Here is a 17,335-nt window from a genome sequence, read left to right as displayed (position 1 = left end):
GACACAAATCTTCCGCCCCTCTCCTTCGAGAAGGGGACTTAGTGTGGCTTTTGAGTAGAAATATTCGAACTACTCGTCCTTCAAAGAAGTTGGACTTCAAGAAGCTTGGCCCATTTAAGATTCTACGGAAGGTGTCTTCGCATGCCTACGAGTTGGCACTCCCTGCCACTATGAAGGTTCATCCCGTCTTCCACGTTTGTCTGCTGGAACCATGTGCGTCGGATCCTCTTCCTGGCCAGAAAAACCCTCCTCCTCCTCCCGTCATAGTAGATGGCGAGGAAGAATTTGTGGTCAAGGAAATTATAGGCGTGTCTTCGCGTGGCCCTCTGCAATATCAAGTAGTTTGGGAGGGCTATGAACATGATGGACCCTCCTGGGAACCTCTGGACCATTTAGCCAATGCACCTGAGAAGGTTGCAGAATTCTACAAGAGGATGCCTAACGCCAGACGATCTTAGTACTGCTGTGGAAATCAGTCATAAAAAGGGGGGCTACTGTCATGAATAGCTATCCTGACACTGCTCATGCTAAGGGTTATGCATGAGACCTACCCCACTCTTCTTTTCCACAACGCCGAAGGTCGGCGACCTATGAAGATGCGCTTATGGCACAGGTTGGTCTGTGTAGATCGTGAGTTGATCAACGGATATGAGGTTGTCGTGGGATGTGCTGAGCACGGGTGCTCTGATAGACGTTGTTCTGCTGCTGCAGAGTTTTCTTGTTGCAATTGCCATTGCGTGCTTAGGTGGGGGTTGTTATCTGGTTCGATTGTTACGAACCTGTTACGTCTTGTTTACACGAGACTTATCTTTTGTTCGTAGTTAGATGTTGATTGTTTCTAGCTTGGGAAGACAGAGTTTTGTCAGGAGCGCCGACAACATAAATATCGTCGTCTCCTGCCCTGAGTTGATCAGGTTTACTCTTGTTCTCCAAGCTTAACAATCACATGCACTTGCTTACCTTCTTCTTCTTCTTTATACCATTCTGTTCTTGCTTTCTTTGCAGTTCAACCTTTCTTCTTCTTTGAAGTGTGTGATTGTTCCTCCTCCTTCCTCTTTGTGCCGCTCTATTCTCAGAATAGCCATCTAAGTTGTGTGTTGCCTCTTCATCTCAACCGACCATACGTCTTAACACTCTGTCTAACTGACGTCTTCCTCCACAGGCCCGACTGTCCACCTCAGGAACCTATCATTGAGGAAGGAAAAACTTTTGCAAAAATGGCCAAATCGACAGAAAAACTCACCAAAACGACTCTGAGCAACAGCTCAATTGATTCTAAGACTAGTTCGAGCAGTGCATCGAACAAAATAGACAAGAAACCGACCGCGCGCGATGAAACGCGCCGCACGACGCGCCTGGGGCTGAGTTTCGCCCAGATGGCGAGCCAGGAACCGCGTTCCGACGAAGACGAGCTGCTGCGTTCACCGTCGCAGCATGCGCCCGTCACCTCATCGATGAAAGTCGATGCAGGCGTTGAAGATGCGCCGGTTGTTGAGATTCCCTCGACACCCGACTCGCGCGACTCGGACGCGACAACGCCGACGCCTAAGGCACTGGATGGGAACCCGTTCGTGTTCAGCCAGGCTCAGCGCGATGAGAACGACACCAACAACACCAACAACACCAACAACAACAACAACGACCAGACCATTCCGGCGAAGCGCGCCCGAGAGATTGCTCTCATGTTGGAGCGCAAGCGCCGGCGCGACGAGCAGAACGCCGCCATCATGAACGAGGTCTTCCTCGTCCTGGAACGCCTCAAGGAGTCAGCTTCTGAGGCCCAGCTGATGCGCATCCTGCGCCAGTTTGGCAACGAGTGCGGGCTCGTCGTAATGTCGCGCCACGACCACAAAACGCTGGTTGAGATGGAAGTCTCGAAGGCTGCCCGCCCCAAGCCGGCACACGAGGCTGCAGCCGTGGCTGCGTACAGCGAGGCTGCGACGCAGACACCTGAGGTGCCAGCCGCGCCTTCTGTCCTGGGCAGTGAGCCCTGTACCAGAACCACTGGGGAGCCGGTTTTAGAACCCCCCTGCAAAAAAATCGCCACCCCTGCGCCTAAGGCCAATAAGCGCAGACGCCGCGGCAAAAAGGCCAAAAAAAATGCTGCAACCGCCGCAACCGCCGCCACTGACCAGGCTGATGCTATGGTCATCGACACCGCTGGCGACCAGTCCAGCACACCCGACACCACTACCTCGACCACCACCTCTAGTCGCTGTGGTGCAGTGGTATAGCACCTGGCAAGGCTTTTCGGTTGGCTACCGAGAAGTCGTAGGTTCGATTCCTACCAGTGACGCCAATTTTCTACGAGCAGTCAACCTTAACTGGGGCACTTGGGGTTAGTGCTGCTCGTTGGAAATTCATACCAAAAACTATTCATGTATTTCCTTTCTGTCATAACTTGGGGATTATATTTGTGGGATCTTAGATGTAACTGCCTCCCTGCCAGGGGATTGGAGTATATTATGTGTAGTAGCTAGCTTGTTTGAGATTCCGTTAAACCTTGATTCGTGTATAGTATTAATATACACCTCGCCATAACCCTGTCAGGTTCCATGCGAGTAATGAATAAAAAAAAAAAAAAAAGACCACCACCTCGACCACCACCTCGACCGCCACTACTACTACCGATGACGCCGCCGCGCCTCCCGCCCCGGACACAGCTATGGCTGATGCCGACGCGCCCACTGAGTCCCCCGACACGTGGACCGTAGTCGCCAAGCGCGCCCAGAAGAAGGCTGCCGACAAAACCACGACCCCCGCCCCCAACACGACCACCACCACGACCACCACGACTGCCCCTCGCGAGAAAACGGCCGTCGTTATTGTCACCACACCCGAGTCGAGAGCCAGCGCGCTGCCCCAGCGACGCGTGCGCGACGCGGTGAACCGCCTTCTTGGCAAGACTGCAGTGTCTGCGGTCCAGCGCACCAAGGCGGGCAACATCTTGCTGCACGCTGTGGACAGTGAGGCCGTCAGATTGATGACCTCCAATCTGCAGCGCGTGGTCAAGGAGCTGTCCTGCTTTGGCGCCTGCGAGTTCACGCGCGCCACATCTCCCGGCTCCAGAACCCACAAGTCGTCAAAGCTCTGCTTTGTCATCCACGGTGTGCCGATTGAAGACGGTTTCGACAGTCTCAAGGAGCTGCCCAAGGACATGGCGGACTTCAACGGCGTCAAGATCTCCGACTCGCTGCGCTGGCTTGTGGTCCCTGCCAAGGGTAAGCAGGCTGGCTCGGTGGTCGTCGAGGCCCTGACCCAGGCTGACTACGACAAGTGTGTCGGCAAAAACGTCAACGTCGGCGGCGCTATTGTCCCAGCAGTGCCCTACGTTGACCGCAAATCTACGACAGACGGCCCCCCTCGCCTATGAAAGAGGGCCCTACGGCCGGACAACGTCTACGCATCCTTCAGCACAACGTGCACAAAATGAAGGCTGTTCATGAGACAATACTTGAGGCTGCTGCAACCGGAAAGGCGGACATTGTCTGCATCCAGGAGCCTTACACCATAAAACTCAAAGCTGGGTATAGAACATTGACGCAGCCGGGCTTCACCCTGGTTGTGCCGTTTAATGTTAGGAATCTTGAGGCTATGCCTTTGCGCCCGCGGGTCTTGACCTACGTCCGCCAAGGCCTGCCGTTTTCTGTGCTGTTCGAGTTTGGCGATACTGAGAGTGATATTCAGACCCTGCGCATCCTTGCGTCGGAGCCTTTTTCGCTTCTCAATGTCTACAACGAACGCCAGCTGACTGTGCAGCCTGTCCCCGAGACCCAACCCCGCCCCTATACCATTGAGCGCACCAATCTTTTATCGCGCAATATTGACACCAGTACTTTGCTTCTCGGCGACTTCAATCTCCATCACCATTGGTGGAATTCCCAGCGAGAGCATCCCCACGAACCACGAGCTGACTCTTTTGCTAACTGGCTGATGTCGCAGAATGCCACCCTGATTGTCGACGACGACTACGTTGAACGCAACGGCGGCACATACGTCAACAGCAGCACGACCTCGGTGATCGACCTCGCATTTTCCCTGCGGTCTCGACCGGGCCTGTTTACGAACTGGAGGTATCTTCAGGAGACGGGCTCCGATCACCGGGCCATCAGTTTTGATTACGTCAGCACCACCACACCCAAAACCCTAACACGTAACCCGGCGTTCAACACCAAGACGGCCGACTGGTCGCTGTTTCGCAAGGAATGGCTGGCTGGCCAGGCCGACCTTGAGCTTCAGCTGTCCCTGGCAGAGATTTCTGCAGACGGTGACGCAATGGCGCGACTGCTTTCCGAGGCCCTGCAATCTGCTTGTCAGAGGTGCATGTCAGTGAAGAGACACAGTGCCCGCGCAAAGCCATGGTGGACGCCCGAGCTGCAATCACAACGTCAGGCCGCATCGCGCGCAGAGAGAAGATACAGACGAGGCAGGCTGTCGCTGGTTGAGTTTCATTCGATTCGCAACAAGTACACCCATGCTGTCGAAGATGCTAAGTCTACTCACTGGACTACCTTTCTTTCTGACGCTGACAACGAAAAGGTCTACACAGCCTGGAAATACACCAAGCCAGCTACGGCGAGTTACTTCCCCCCCATCCAGGGGCCAGACGGGTTAGCCAATACCCCCGAGGAGAAGGAAAAGGCTTTCCTGACGCTACTGGGTGCTACGTCTAGCGCAGGTGTCGACCCCCGACCTGACGTTGCCGATACACACGACCCCCATCACGACCCCCATCACGACCCCCATCACGACACCCCCCCGAACGACACCGACCGAAGCATATACCCCTGGCCTGACCTTACAGACCACGAGATCAAGGAGGCAATCATGTCCGCCAACGCCAAGAAGGCCCCCGGGCCCGACGGCATGAACGCCAAGATCATCCAGATCGCCTTTGAGGCCCATCCCGCGCCCTTTCTCTCCGTCTACAAAGCCCTGTCTCGCCTCGGAATACACCCCACACTCTGGAAGCAAGCTACTGGGATTGTGCTCGCGAAAGACGGAAAGGCTGATTATTCAGTCGTAAAGTCCTACCGCATCATCTCACTGCTCAACTGTCTAGGCAAAGTGCTCGAGAAAGTCTTTGCGACCCGCTTAGGGTACCTCGCTAATTGCCATGACAGCTCGCTTCTAGACGACACTCAACTGGGAGGCCGCAAACAGCGTTCAGCCATGGACGCCGCTCTCGTATACGTCAGCCACCTGCAGAAGGTCAAGGAGATGAAGCTCGTTCCAAGCACTCTCTTCCTTGACGTCAAGGGCGCTTTCGACCACGTGTCAAAGCCCTGCTTGATGCGCAGCTTACGTGAGCTCGGTCTTCCCCTGGTGTTCCGAAAATGGGTTGCTTCGTTCCTCCAGGACCGTACTGTCGGCCTGCACATCGAGGGTCAGCCGTTTCCGATGACCCCGGTTAACATCGGCATCCCCCAAGGTTCCCCCATCAGTCCTCTACTCTTCCTGTTGTATGCTCGGCATATAGTGGCTCGGGTGGCCGGCGACACACCACAACTTCAGCTGTCGTATATAGACGACTTCAGCGTAACCGTGGCGTCCAAAAGCCCGAGGCGTTCAGCGGCGCTTCTCGAAGAACTCGTGACGGAGCTGCGGGCCAAGGCTCGTGACTACGGCATTGAGTTTGAAGAGAGCAAAACTGAGCTCATCCACTACACCGATGCTGCAAAGTGGGCCTCCCAAACTGTCCGAGTAGGTGATGTCACTGTGCGTCCCCAAAAGATGGTCAAGTGGCTAGGTTTCCATTTCGACAACAGACTTTCGTTTAAACAGCACGTCCAGGCACGGACCCAAAAGGCTGAGATCGCGTTCCGCGGCTTGCTTCGGCTCGCTTCGAACACGCGTGGACTGTCCATCGCGGCACTCCGTCAGCTCTACATCTCCTGTGTGGGTACCGTCGCCGATTACGGATCAATTCTCTGGTATGACCCGTCAAAACCCCAGCTCAGTCTGCAAAGGGTATACCAGAAACTGCAAAGCCAAGCTGCCGCCCGTATCCTGGGTACATTCCGCGGTTCACCAACACGCGCTGTCGAAGTCGAGGCCGGCCTCCCGCCCCCCTCTATTCGATTCGCCAAAGCACGCATGGCCTACGCCGCTCGCACTCTCCGCCTCCAACGCAACCATCCCGTCCGTGTTGCGTCCCAACCCGACAAGGACGAGCTTGCCCCCGATGACTCAGACCTGCCTCTCCTGGGGCATAACATGAGTGTCAAGACTCGACTCGGCTGCATCATGCGCGAGTTGAAGCCATTGGTGGCAGGCATGTGGAGACGAGAACGTCGCCGACAGGAGTGGGATAGTCCCTGGCAGCCGCCACTGACCGACCGCATCTCCATCGTCGTCGACCCTGGACCCAAGGAGGACGCTGCCGTCAGGCATGCCCAGTTCTTGTCAAGACTTCCGAACGATGCCGTCACCGTGTATACGGACGGCTCCAAAGAAGGCTCCAGGTGCTCACTTGCAGCGTGCGTGGTCGATACCAAAACCGGTGAAGTCAAAACGAAAGTCAGTCATCGACTGCAAGATGTGGAGGTTGCAGACTGCGAGAGCGCCGCCATCGTGGAGGCACTCACGCTCCTCGCCAAAACAGAAAAGAAAACAAAGCAAGCTCGCCCCTGCTATGTGTTTGTCGACAGCCAAGCTGCCATTGCGCGGCTCCGCAAGCACGGCCACTTCGCGTGGCAGGCCCGCCGCGTCCTCGGTACATTCACGTCGCCAGTCACGGTGATGTGGTGTCCCGGGCACATGGGCATAGTGGGGAACGAGATTGCAGACGCGGTTGCACGCCAGGCTCTCGAGAGTGATGATGAACGCAAGTTCAGCTCACTGGGCAGTGTCTTCGCTAGGGTTAGGAGGTTTACCATGGACAAGTGGGAGACTCTCTGGGCTTTTGAGCGAGACACCGCCGCTGGTCCCTCCCATGGCTCGCACTACCTGCGTACCATCGGTGGTGATCCAGTTCTCCGTGCTAAGGCGCCCAAGGTTTCCGGACCAAGATGGCTCACCTCGGCGTACTTCCAGATGAAGGTGGGTAAAGGCAACTTGTTGCCCTACCTGCTGCTTATCAAGAAGACGGACTCGGACCGGTGCCGCCGTTGTCAAGAACATGAAAGCGAGAGCGTTGAGCATGTGCTGCTGCACTGCGCCGCATTTTCTGCAGAGCGTCAAGAGATGGCCATGGCATTGAGTCCTAAGTCGCTAGATCTTCCGACGCTTTTCAACACGAATAACGGAACCGAGGTGCTGCTGAAGTTTGTTCGCAAGACGGGTTTTTGCACAAAGGCCTGGGTAGAAGGTGTGGGGAGAAGTATTACGGATAGGGCCCGAAGAAAGGATTAGGGTTCCGGGTACAGCCAACGACTCGGGACAATGATAGGTTCCTGAGGTGGACAGTCGGGCCTGTGGAGGAAGACGTCAGTTAGACAGAGTGCTAAGACGTATGGTCGGTTGAGATGAAGAGGCAACACACAACTTAGATGGCTATTCTGAGAATAGAGCGGCACAAAGAGGAAGGAGGAGGAACAATCACACACTTCAAAGAAGAAGAAAGGTTGAACTGCAAAGAAAGCAAGAACAGAATGGTATAAAGAAGAAGAAGAAGGTAAGCAAGTGCATGTGATTGTTAAGCTTGGAGAACAAGAGTAAACCTGATCAACTCAGGGCAGGAGACGACGATATTTATGTTGTCGGCGCTCCTGACAAAACTCTGTCTTCCCAAGCTAGAAACAATCAACATCTAACTATGAACAAAAGATAAGTCTCGTGTAAACAAGACGTAACAGGTTCGTAACAATCGAACCAGATAACAACCCCCACCTAAGCACGCAATGGCAATTGCAACAAGAAAACTCCGCAGCAGCAGAACAACGTCTATCAGAGCACCCGTGCTCAGCACATCCCACGACAACCTCATATCCGTTGATCAACTCACGATCTACACAGACCAACCTGTGCCATAAGCGCATCTTCATAGGTCGCCGACCTTCGGCGTTGTGGAAAAGAAGAGTGGGGTAGGTCTCATGCATAACCCTTAGCATGAGCAGTGTCAGGATGGCTATTCATGACAGTAGCCCCCCTTTTTATGACTGATTTCCACAGCAGTACTAAGATCGTCTGGCGTTAGGCATCCTCTTGTAGAATTCTGCAACCTTCTCAGGTGCATTGGCTAAATGGTCCAGAGGTTCCCAGGAGGGTCCATCATGTTCATAGCCCTCCCAAACTACTTGATATTGCAGAGGGCCACGCGAAGACACGCCTATAATTTCCTTGACCACAAATTCTTCCTCGCCATCTACTATGACGGGAGGAGGAGGAGGGTTTTTCTGGCCAGGAAGAGGATCCGACGCACATGGTTCCAGCAGACAAACGTGGAAGACGGGATGAACCTTCATAGTGGCAGGGAGTGCCAACTCGTAGGCATGCGAAGACACCTTCCGTAGAATCTTAAATGGGCCAAGCTTCTTGAAGTCCAACTTCTTTGAAGGACGAGTAGTTCGAATATTTCTACTCAAAAGCCACACTAAGTCCCCTTCTCGAAGGAGAGGGGCGGAAGATTTGTGTCGATTCGCGTACTCGGTCATCCGCTCACGGCTCCACGTAATTTCAGTCTTTAAAAACTGACAAATGTTGTCAAGCTCTTTAACAAAGTTCCGCAACGGGCCTTTTTCCACAGAGACTGGGAGCGACTCACGCCCACTTCTGGGGTGAAACCCGTGGTTCGCAAAGAAGGGCGTCAGCATAGTAGAACTGGACTCGGAGTCATTGTAAGAGAACTCCGCCAAGGGCAAAAGATCAGCCCAATTGTCCTGTCTATAGTTGGTGTAACCCCGCAGGTATTGCTCCAAAATAGAGTTCACACGCTCAGTCTGACCATCGGTCTGAGGGTGGAACGCAGTACTCAGATTTTGCTTTATGCCCAACAGTTTGGCTAAAGCCTTGGAAAAAGCCGACGTAAACAGACTACCCCTGTCGGACACAATGTCCAATGGCAGACCGTGGAGCCTATACACTGCTGACAAATAGAGCTTAGCAAAACCTGCAGCATCCAGCGAGGAATCGCAAGGTATAAAGTGAGCCATTTTGCTAAGCCTATCGATGACAACGAGAATCATGTCAAAAGAATTGGAGACCGGCAAGCCGGTGATAAAATCAAGGGACACAGATGTCCACCGAGCTTGCGGAATGGTCAGAGGTTTCAGTAGACCGTAGGGACTATGTCGCGCGGACTTGATCCGTTGGCAGACCTCACAATTTCGGATGTACCGGATGACATCACGACGCATCCCGGGCCACCAGTATTCCCGAACAAGAAGTTCAAAAGTGTTCTTTTGTCCAGGGTGTCCGCTAGGCATAATATCATGACAATTCTTCAATGCACGAACTCGTAGATCCTCGTTCGGCAAATATAGAAGGTCGTTGACAAACAAAAGACCGTCATTGTCAAGCCTGCAGACACTGAGGTCCACATCTGGAGGTTTGGTCGACTGGCCTCGAAGAGCAGAAATAACATCAAGAGCCCACTTGTCCGTGGATAGCGCGATTTTTACCTCGTCTACCAAAGACATGGTACCAATAAAATTTTCAGGGGGAATAATAGGAGCACACAGCTCTTTATCCTCCTCAGAAGAAGAAGAAACGAGGTCTTCGTAGCGTCTGGTCAGGGCATCAGCTCTAGAATTCAAGGAGCCAGGCCTATAAGTGATGACATAACGGTACTCGCTCAGTTCCATAGCCCACCTCGCTTGCCGTCTGTTCATGGCCGGAATTTGCTTAAGAACGGCTAAATTCCGATGGTCCGTCAATACCAGAACAGGTTTTTCCAGACTTTCAACCATGAATCGCCACGACTTTAGAGACTCCACAATGGCTAACAACTCCTTGTCACCTACGCCGTAGTTACACTGGGCAGGATTCATTTTTTGAGAGAAATAGGCCACGGGGTGTAGTAGAAGCCCCTTGTCAGTCGGGTGGTATTGAGACATGACGGCAGATATTACACGGTCAGACGCGTCTGTTTCAATAACAGTGTCCAACAGGTAATCAAAGTGCTTGAGGATAGGTTCAGAGCAGAAAAGGTCCTTCAGGGTGTGAAATGCTGCCTCACATTCAGAGGACCAGACAAAAGATTGCGTCTTTTTAGTCAACTCGAAGAGAGGTGTGCAGATTCTAGAGAAGTCACGGATGAACCTCCTATAGAAATTGGCAAAACCCAAAAAGGACTGGACTCCCTTAACAGTTCGGGGAGCCTCCCACTCACGGACAGCCGCAACTTTAGCGGGGTCCATCTTCAGAGCATCGGCTGAAATAACAAAGCCAACAAAGGTAGTTTCAGTCTTGTCGAATTCGCATTTTTCACCCTTGACAAACAGACTGGCCTGCGCTAATTTTAGCAGGACTTTGCGCACATGAACATCATGTTCCTCTTGGTTCAGAGAGAACACCAGGATATCATCCAAGTAACAGACACAGAATATGTCCAAATACTCCGACAAGACCTCGCTGACATATTTCTGACACGTGGCAGGAGCATTGGTGAGCCCAAACGGCATCACATTGTACTCAAAAATGCCATATCGAGTTCTGAAAGCTGTCTTGTATTCATCACCTTTCTTGATGCGAATCAAGTGGTACGCAGCTCTCAGATCCAGCTTTGTAAAAATGTTTCCCGTAGCCGCCGTGCGCAGTGATTCATTGATCCGAGGCAGAGGAGTTACGTCTTTGATGGTGATATCATTGACGGCTCGGAAATCAACACAGAATCGTAAACTGCCTGGCTTCCTAGCAAAAAGAATCGGGGAAGCCAGCGGCGAAGAGGAAGAGGAAATAAAGCCTTTAGCAAGCATGCCATCTAGATATTTTTTGACAGCCTGCAACTCGAGTGGAGTCATATCGTACAGCGGGGCCTTGGGGTATTTCGCATCGGGAACGAAGTTAATCGCATGATCAATGTCCCGGTGAGGTGGTAGTTGATCAGCACCTTCTCGAGAGAACAGAGGAAGTAGGTCATGGTATTTCTTCGGGATGCGTTCAAGGAGCCGTGCATGCTCTTGTTCCGGAGTTAGGTCCTCCTGATTGAGATAATCCAGGACTTCCTGAGCGGTGACACGATAAATCTGTAGTTTCTCAGCTTTGGCAACGCGATGCAAAGCCTGAGACGACACCGTCACACAGGAACAAGACACAGCTGACGATTGTGCAATAAAAGAAGGAAGGGGTGAAGTGGCTGAAGCAGGAGCAGATCCCTCAATCTGACTGCCAGCGGTAGAAGCAATATTTTTGTCGTTTTTTGTATAAGAAAAATCAAACGAAGCGCCAGAATCAGTAGAAGCAGTCGAAACAGAAGAAGAAGAAGAAGAAGAATCAGAAGCTGCCACAGCATTGCCATCGGCGGTAGAAGTAACCGATATCTTGAGCGTATTGGAAGGCCAAGAAATTTCCGGGTTATGGGCGTCGAGCCAGCATTTCCCCAGGATGATGTGGTAGCCCCCAAGCTTCGTGATTTGAAAAACCAAAGTTTCTGAATAATTAGGAAAAGAGAGGGACAAAGGAACTTGGTGGGTCACTTTACCCGCAGCAGTTTCACTACCATCAACAACATGGAGCGACTCGGCTCTGGCCTTGAGAACAGTAGGAATCTGATGCCTTGCTATAAATTCAGAATCCACAAAACAAGTTGTTGATCCCGAATCCACCATAGCGTAGGCCTCAATGGAATTATTCACTGTCACAGGAATAACCAGAGGGGGAGAGTTACCATAATCGATAGCATTATCAAGAGAACAAGTGCTGATTCTCAAGAGACCCTCATCAGCAGCGTCAGGGCTAGCCAGGACCAGAGGGGAATGGGTCGGTAGCCCTTCTAGTTTTTTGACGCATCAGGCGCAGGGGCCGTCGAGGGAGCCCGGGTAGAAGTGGAGGGAGAAGGGACAGTAGCTGCGCGAAGAGCAAGGTTGTTTTTGGGGCAAGCCTTTAGCATGTGGTCCTTTGCGCCACACTTCCAACAAACACCCTTTGCCATTTTGCCGTCAGCAGTCTTACGGAAGGGTAGACCGTTGGCATCGGGACCTGCAGAGGTACCCTTAGCTGGCTTGGTGTTGGGGACAGCTTTTTGGGCGCCAGCATTTCTCGAACGAGAATCTTGCTGAAAGGGGACCACACCAGGAGGCGGTTGGATTTTCCCGTTGTTTCCCCGGGTTCGGTTGTTGATCGTATTGTCCAGCGTGTTGCAGAAATTAGCGAACTGATCAAGCGTTCCCTTAGGGGCAGGATAGGTGTTCCAAGCCAGAGCGTCCTGTATGTGGGGCTTGAGGCCTCGCTGAAATAGTGCAATGGTGAAATCAGCGTCGGCCCAACCGAGTTTCTTCAACAGCGTTGTAAAAGCAGAGTGATAGGCAGTACAAGTACCTGTCTGCTTTAAGTCGAAGATCTGCTGGGTCGCAGTCATGCGCCAGTCAGGGTCATCGAAAGCCTCAGCTAACGATTTCATAAAATCGTCGTACGTTTCAAAGTTCATGTGTCCAGTGGCCGGGTCCATCCGAGGCATGGCCCAATCCAGAGCGCCATCTCTAAGGTAGGAGAAGGCAGTCATCAGCTTGCGCTGCTCCGTGCGGTGGTGCTTGGGTGCAGCAGCAAATTTGACCGCAAGTTGCCTCTGGAACGCCTGGAAGCCTTGCTGATTGCCATCATAGGGCACGACATCAAGATGCTTGTCGGCCTCTTTCAACGGATCGGCATCCTCTTCCCGTTTGACTCGGGGAAGAGACTCAAGGGAGTTGAAGCGGGCTTCAGCGCCAGCCTGGAACGCAGCCCAGTAAACCTGAGCCGCATCAGGAACAGAGCCAACGGGGATGGGCGGGGCACCATCGTCGGTGCGCAGACCAGACATGTAAGCCGCCACAATAGCCATTTTGATCTCAGCACTGAACTCCCTAGGAAGGGCACCGAGATGCCAGTTCTCAGGAGTTCGGTCAGGAATCGACAGGAGGAACGTATTGAGATGCTCGATCATTTCGCGAGTGAGGGCCATTGCGAGTTGAAACGTAATAGAGAGGGAAAAATAAATGAGGAGAGAAAAAAGTGCCAAAGAGAGCCAAAGTTGTAATAGCGTCGGGTCTTCAAATGAAGCTTAACAAAATATTACGGATAGGGCCCGAAGAAAGGATTAGGGTTCCGGGTACAGCCAACGACTCGGGACAATGATAGGTTCCTGAGGTGGACAGTCGGGCCTGTGGAGGAAGACGTCAGTTAGACAGAGTGCTAAGACGTATGGTCGGTTGAGATGAAGAGGCAACACACAACTTAGATGGCTATTCTGAGAATAGAGCGGCACAAAGAGGAAGGAGGAGGAACAATCACACACTTCAAAGAAGAAGAAAGGTTGAACTGCAAAGAAAGCAAGAACAGAATGGTATAAAGAAGAAGAAGAAGGTAAGCAAGTGCATGTGATTGTTAAGCTTGGAGAACAAGAGTAAACCTGATCAACTCAGGGCAGGAGACGACGATATTTATGTTGTCGGCGCTCCTGACAAAACTCTGTCTTCCCAAGCTAGAAACAATCAACATCTAACTATGAACAAAAGATAAGTCTCGTGTAAACAAGACGTAACAGGTTCGTAACAATCGAACCAGATAACAACCCCCACCTAAGCACGCAATGGCAATTGCAACAAGAAAACTCCGCAGCAGCAGAACAACGTCTATCAGAGCACCCGTGCTCAGCACATCCCACGACAACCTCATATCCGTTGATCAACTCACGATCTACACAGACCAACCTGTGCCATAAGCGCATCTTCATAGGTCGCCGACCTTCGGCGTTGTGGAAAAGAAGAGTGGGGTAGGTCTCATGCATAACCCTTAGCATGAGCAGTGTCAGGATGGCTATTCATGACAAGAAGAGAAAGTAGTGGTGGGAGGAGAGTGGAGGAAGTTGAGGAGTGAGGAGGAATTGGTGCTTGTGTCTTTGGACAAATTACGGTGTCGACCACGACGTATTTCCTTTGTCGTTGATTTTTGCTGGAGTTTGGATGTTGTTTTATTGTACCTTGCTATGTGTAGATTTACTGCACCTCGCCATAACCCTATCAGGTTCCATGCGAGTAATGAATAAAAAAAAAAAAAAAAAACCTATCATTGTCCCGAGTCGTTGGCTGTACCCGGAACCCTAATCCTTTCTTCGGGCCCTATCCGTAATATCCATGCGGTGCCTTTCTTCGTTAGCCTGACTAGTGGAGCCGCCACGTCGCTGAAGGAATCGATAAACTGGCGGTAAAAATTTGCGAATCCTATAAAACTTCGAACGCCCTTGACATTGGTGGGTGGCGTCCATTCTCGTATGGCAGCGACCTTTGCTGGGTCGACTTTGACACCTTTGCCTGCTTGGATGATGAAACCTAGGTACTTTGTTTCAAAAACTGCGAATTCGCACTTGTCGATGTCTAAACGGAGACCTGCATTTCCCAATTTCTTGATGACGAGGTTAACTTTTTCCATGTGGTCTGCGTAGGTGCCGTCGGTGTAAATCAGGACGTCGTCAATATACGCGGAGCAGAAGTCGTCCAAATATTCTTGCAGGGTTGAATTGATATACCGTTGAAAGGTTGCAGGGGCTCCGGTGAGTCCAAAAGGCGTCACCAGCCATTCAAAAAGTCCAAAACGTGTGCGGAAGGCCGTTTTCCATTCATCTCCCTCTTTTATGCGAATCTTGTGGAAAGCGGCACGAACATCGACCTTTGTGAAGTACTTCGCCTTAGACAACGCTCGTAGTGTCTCACTGATCAAAGGAAGCGGGTATCGGTCTTTTTCAGTAATGGCGTTAATGCCGCGGTAGTCAACGCAAAAGCGCAACCCTCCTCCAGGCTTACGTACGAAAAGAACAGGCGCGCCGCCGGGAGAGCTGCTGGCTCGAATCCAATTCCTGTCCAGATGGTCCGAGAGGGTTTTCCGTAAGACTAACAGCTCGTCGCGGGACATGCTGTACAAGGGACCCCACGGGACTTCGTTCTCTCGCCCTTGTTTGTCTTTCGTCAGGTTGATAGCGTGGTCTATTCCGGGGCGGTTCGGGGGTTGGTCGTCCTTTTCGTCGTCTAAAAACACTTCTGCCAAGTGTTTGAGTTCGCTAGGCAGTCGTTTGTCGATCTCTTGTAGGGTAACACGAGGTTTTACTTGCAATGCCTTGTTGATGTCTTCGATGGTGGCAGCAAAAACCTCTATGTCTTCATTCTTTTTCTTGCTGCGCCGGATTTCTGCAGCAAAGACGGATGCCATCACCATGCTCGCTTTTGTGGTTGTTATATGGGCGTCGAGCCATCCTTTTTCTCTCACAACTTGGGCATCTTCTTCGCTTCCGAGGCGTATGACTCGTTCTTTCGCCAGGTAGACAACGTCATTCCTTTCCATCCAGGGTTTTCCCAAAATCATGTCGTATGCTAGGTTCGGGATGACGTACCCGAAAATTCTTTCTGTCCGGCCGTCAATATCTAGATCGCAGAACGCCATCTCTGAGATCCATCTTTTTTTTTCGTCGTTTTCGGCTAACTTGAGTTCCCGTCTTCTTATCGGGATGCGCTGGAGCCCTTTCTTTCTCACCAAAGTCTCGTTGAACGCCGATGTTACAAGGCATCCACTGTCAAATAAAGCATCACAGTAAAAGGAATTGTTAATAAATGCTTCAATTAGGAACGGAGTGGAGTGTAAATCTTTAAATACATCGAGCGGAACATCGCAATTGTTGGGGCTCTTCTTCTTATGACCCTGGGGGCGACTTTTCCCAGAGTCTACTCTTTTTCCTCGTCGTCGGAAAGGTCATCGGCCACATCATCCATCGATTCGGGGGCTTGTTGGATTGTCGTGCGGTTCACTCTTGCGGGCGCACGGGCCGGGGCAAACTTGGGGCATTCGAAGGATCGGTGGCCCTTGGCAAGACAGCGGAAACAAGCGTTGCTGGATCTAGCGGTTTCTATCTCCGCCGGGGTTCTCCAAGGGGCGCGGGATTTTCGGGGGCGTTGTCCATAGTTGTTCGAGGCGCGGCCTTGGAGGGCGTTGACACCTGTCATCATGGTGTCTCCGTCGTTGTCGATTCGCGTCTGCTGATTTGCGACACTTGGGGTCACCACTTCGGCGAACCTTGCTCCACCTCTAGTTTTCGCGTACCACGTCGAGGTCTTGGACGTGTCCTTCGACCGGTATCCTGGCAACGCTTCCACTCGGCCAGCCACCGTCTTCACCTTCTCAACCCAACGCGGGTAATCATCGTTGGGGAGGTTTTTTGCCGTGAGGTGTACCTGTAACGTTTGGTTGATAGCGGAATTCAGGTACATGATCTTCACACGGTCTGGCCAATCTAAACCTCCACAAAGGCCAACTTGATGCTCGAAATCCTGCAAGAACGATATAAAACTCTGATGGTTTCCCATCTGCATGGTCAAAAGCTTTTGACCCGCCTTCTGAATAGCCTCCTTGTCTTCGAATTGGTCATGGATATGGCCAAGGTAGGCGTCCCAATCCCAACCATGAGTGGCTCCGTCAGTGAACCACTGTTCAACTCTGGCCTGTTGCTCTGTGGGAATGGCCATGAAAACACTTAGGCAAATTGCCTGGGAGGAGCCAACGACTTGTGATTCGATCTGAGCTCGGGCCTTCAACTGTTTGAAGAATCGCGGGAACGACGCTGTCTTTCCGTCCCACTCCGGCCATTTTGCGTTGTACCGATGGTCGATCATCGGGGCGAAGGGGCCCGGGGTACGTACTGGCGCCGGGGTAGGGGCTACCGGGGCAGGTGCAGGTGCCGGGGGGGCGGTTGCCTGTAACAGGACTTGGCTTCGTAGCAACATCTGGATCACTCTTAGTTGCTCCGGGGTGAACACCTCCAATCCTGGGGTGTCTGAACTCTGCTGTGGGGGCGCCTCGGCTTGTTGCCGGGAGGGGCCAGGCTGGTCAAGCGCAAGTCCAGCCAGAACATCTTCCATCTTGTCGTTACTCATTCTGGCTCGACGGCGTATAGGGGACGCGTTGTCTTCGGATGCGGACCAGAATGAGGGCGAGGGTGGCTGTACGGGGCTTGTACTGCGGGGGCTTGATGTGATGCCGTACTTCATTCGTCAAGTATGGCACGGTAGGAGGGTGATGAAGTTTCCTCACAAACTTCTAAGAAACAATAGGGGGTGATGAAGTTTCCTCACAAACTTCTAAGAAACAATAGGGGGCAATGAAGTTTCCTCACAAACTTCTAAGAAACAATAAAGGATCAAAAGATAATATGTGAGCGGTTCACTAAGTACAAGAGAGTCTTGCAGTTATGACCAGAATGCTGTTTATTATCTTT

The 17,335-nt window shown here is 52.1% G+C and overlaps 7 protein-coding genes across 7 annotated transcripts; 3 read left to right on the top strand and 4 right to left on the bottom strand.

Moving 5' to 3' along the window:
- Window positions 1-1,217: 1,217 nt before the first annotated feature.
- BROUX77_008196 (uncharacterized protein) lies at window positions 1,218-2,234 on the top strand (the record flags this gene model as incomplete). Its single annotated transcript, XM_073753375.1, has 1 exon — window positions 1,218-2,234. The coding sequence occupies one exon, from the start codon at window positions 1,218-1,220 to the stop codon at window positions 2,232-2,234; it is 1,017 nt and encodes a 338-aa protein (XP_073601571.1).
- Window positions 2,235-2,665: 431 nt separating this feature from the next.
- Window positions 2,666-3,373, top strand: BROUX77_008195 (uncharacterized protein; the record flags this gene model as incomplete). Its single annotated transcript, XM_073753372.1, has 1 exon — window positions 2,666-3,373. One exon carries the CDS (start codon window positions 2,666-2,668, stop codon window positions 3,371-3,373), a length of 708 nt encoding a protein of 235 aa, XP_073601570.1.
- Window positions 3,374-3,429: 56 nt separating this feature from the next.
- On the top strand, window positions 3,430-7,353 carry BROUX77_008194 (uncharacterized protein; the record flags this gene model as incomplete). The annotated part of the gene is made up of 1 exon (XM_073753371.1): window positions 3,430-7,353. One exon carries the CDS (start codon window positions 3,430-3,432, stop codon window positions 7,351-7,353), a length of 3,924 nt encoding a protein of 1,307 aa, XP_073601569.1.
- Window positions 7,354-8,117: 764 nt separating this feature from the next.
- Window positions 8,118-11,708, bottom strand: BROUX77_008193 (uncharacterized protein; the record flags this gene model as incomplete). The annotated part of the gene is made up of 1 exon (XM_073753370.1): window positions 8,118-11,708. One exon carries the CDS (start codon window positions 11,706-11,708, stop codon window positions 8,118-8,120), a length of 3,591 nt encoding a protein of 1,196 aa, XP_073601568.1.
- Window positions 11,709-11,872: 164 nt separating this feature from the next.
- Window positions 11,873-13,039, bottom strand: BROUX77_008192 (uncharacterized protein; the record flags this gene model as incomplete). Its single annotated transcript, XM_073753369.1, has 1 exon — window positions 11,873-13,039. The coding sequence occupies one exon, from the start codon at window positions 13,037-13,039 to the stop codon at window positions 11,873-11,875; it is 1,167 nt and encodes a 388-aa protein (XP_073601567.1).
- Window positions 13,040-14,142: 1,103 nt separating this feature from the next.
- BROUX77_008191 (uncharacterized protein) lies at window positions 14,143-15,285 on the bottom strand (the record flags this gene model as incomplete). The annotated part of the gene is made up of 1 exon (XM_073753368.1): window positions 14,143-15,285. The coding sequence occupies one exon, from the start codon at window positions 15,283-15,285 to the stop codon at window positions 14,143-14,145; it is 1,143 nt and encodes a 380-aa protein (XP_073601566.1).
- Window positions 15,286-15,788: 503 nt separating this feature from the next.
- Window positions 15,789-17,108, bottom strand: BROUX77_008190 (uncharacterized protein; the record flags this gene model as incomplete). The annotated part of the gene is made up of 1 exon (XM_073753367.1): window positions 15,789-17,108. The coding sequence occupies one exon, from the start codon at window positions 17,106-17,108 to the stop codon at window positions 15,789-15,791; it is 1,320 nt and encodes a 439-aa protein (XP_073601565.1).
- Window positions 17,109-17,335: the final 227 nt, after the last annotated feature.

This window comes from Berkeleyomyces rouxiae, assembly GCF_048999995.1.
Source record: "Berkeleyomyces rouxiae strain 22BRR77 chromosome Unknown BrBRR77_ptg000014l, whole genome shotgun sequence".
Classification (NCBI taxonomy): Eukaryota; Fungi; Ascomycota; class Sordariomycetes; order Microascales; family Ceratocystidaceae; genus Berkeleyomyces; species Berkeleyomyces rouxiae.
Note: the sequence above shows the minus strand (reverse complement) of the source record. Positions and strands in the feature narration are given on the sequence as shown.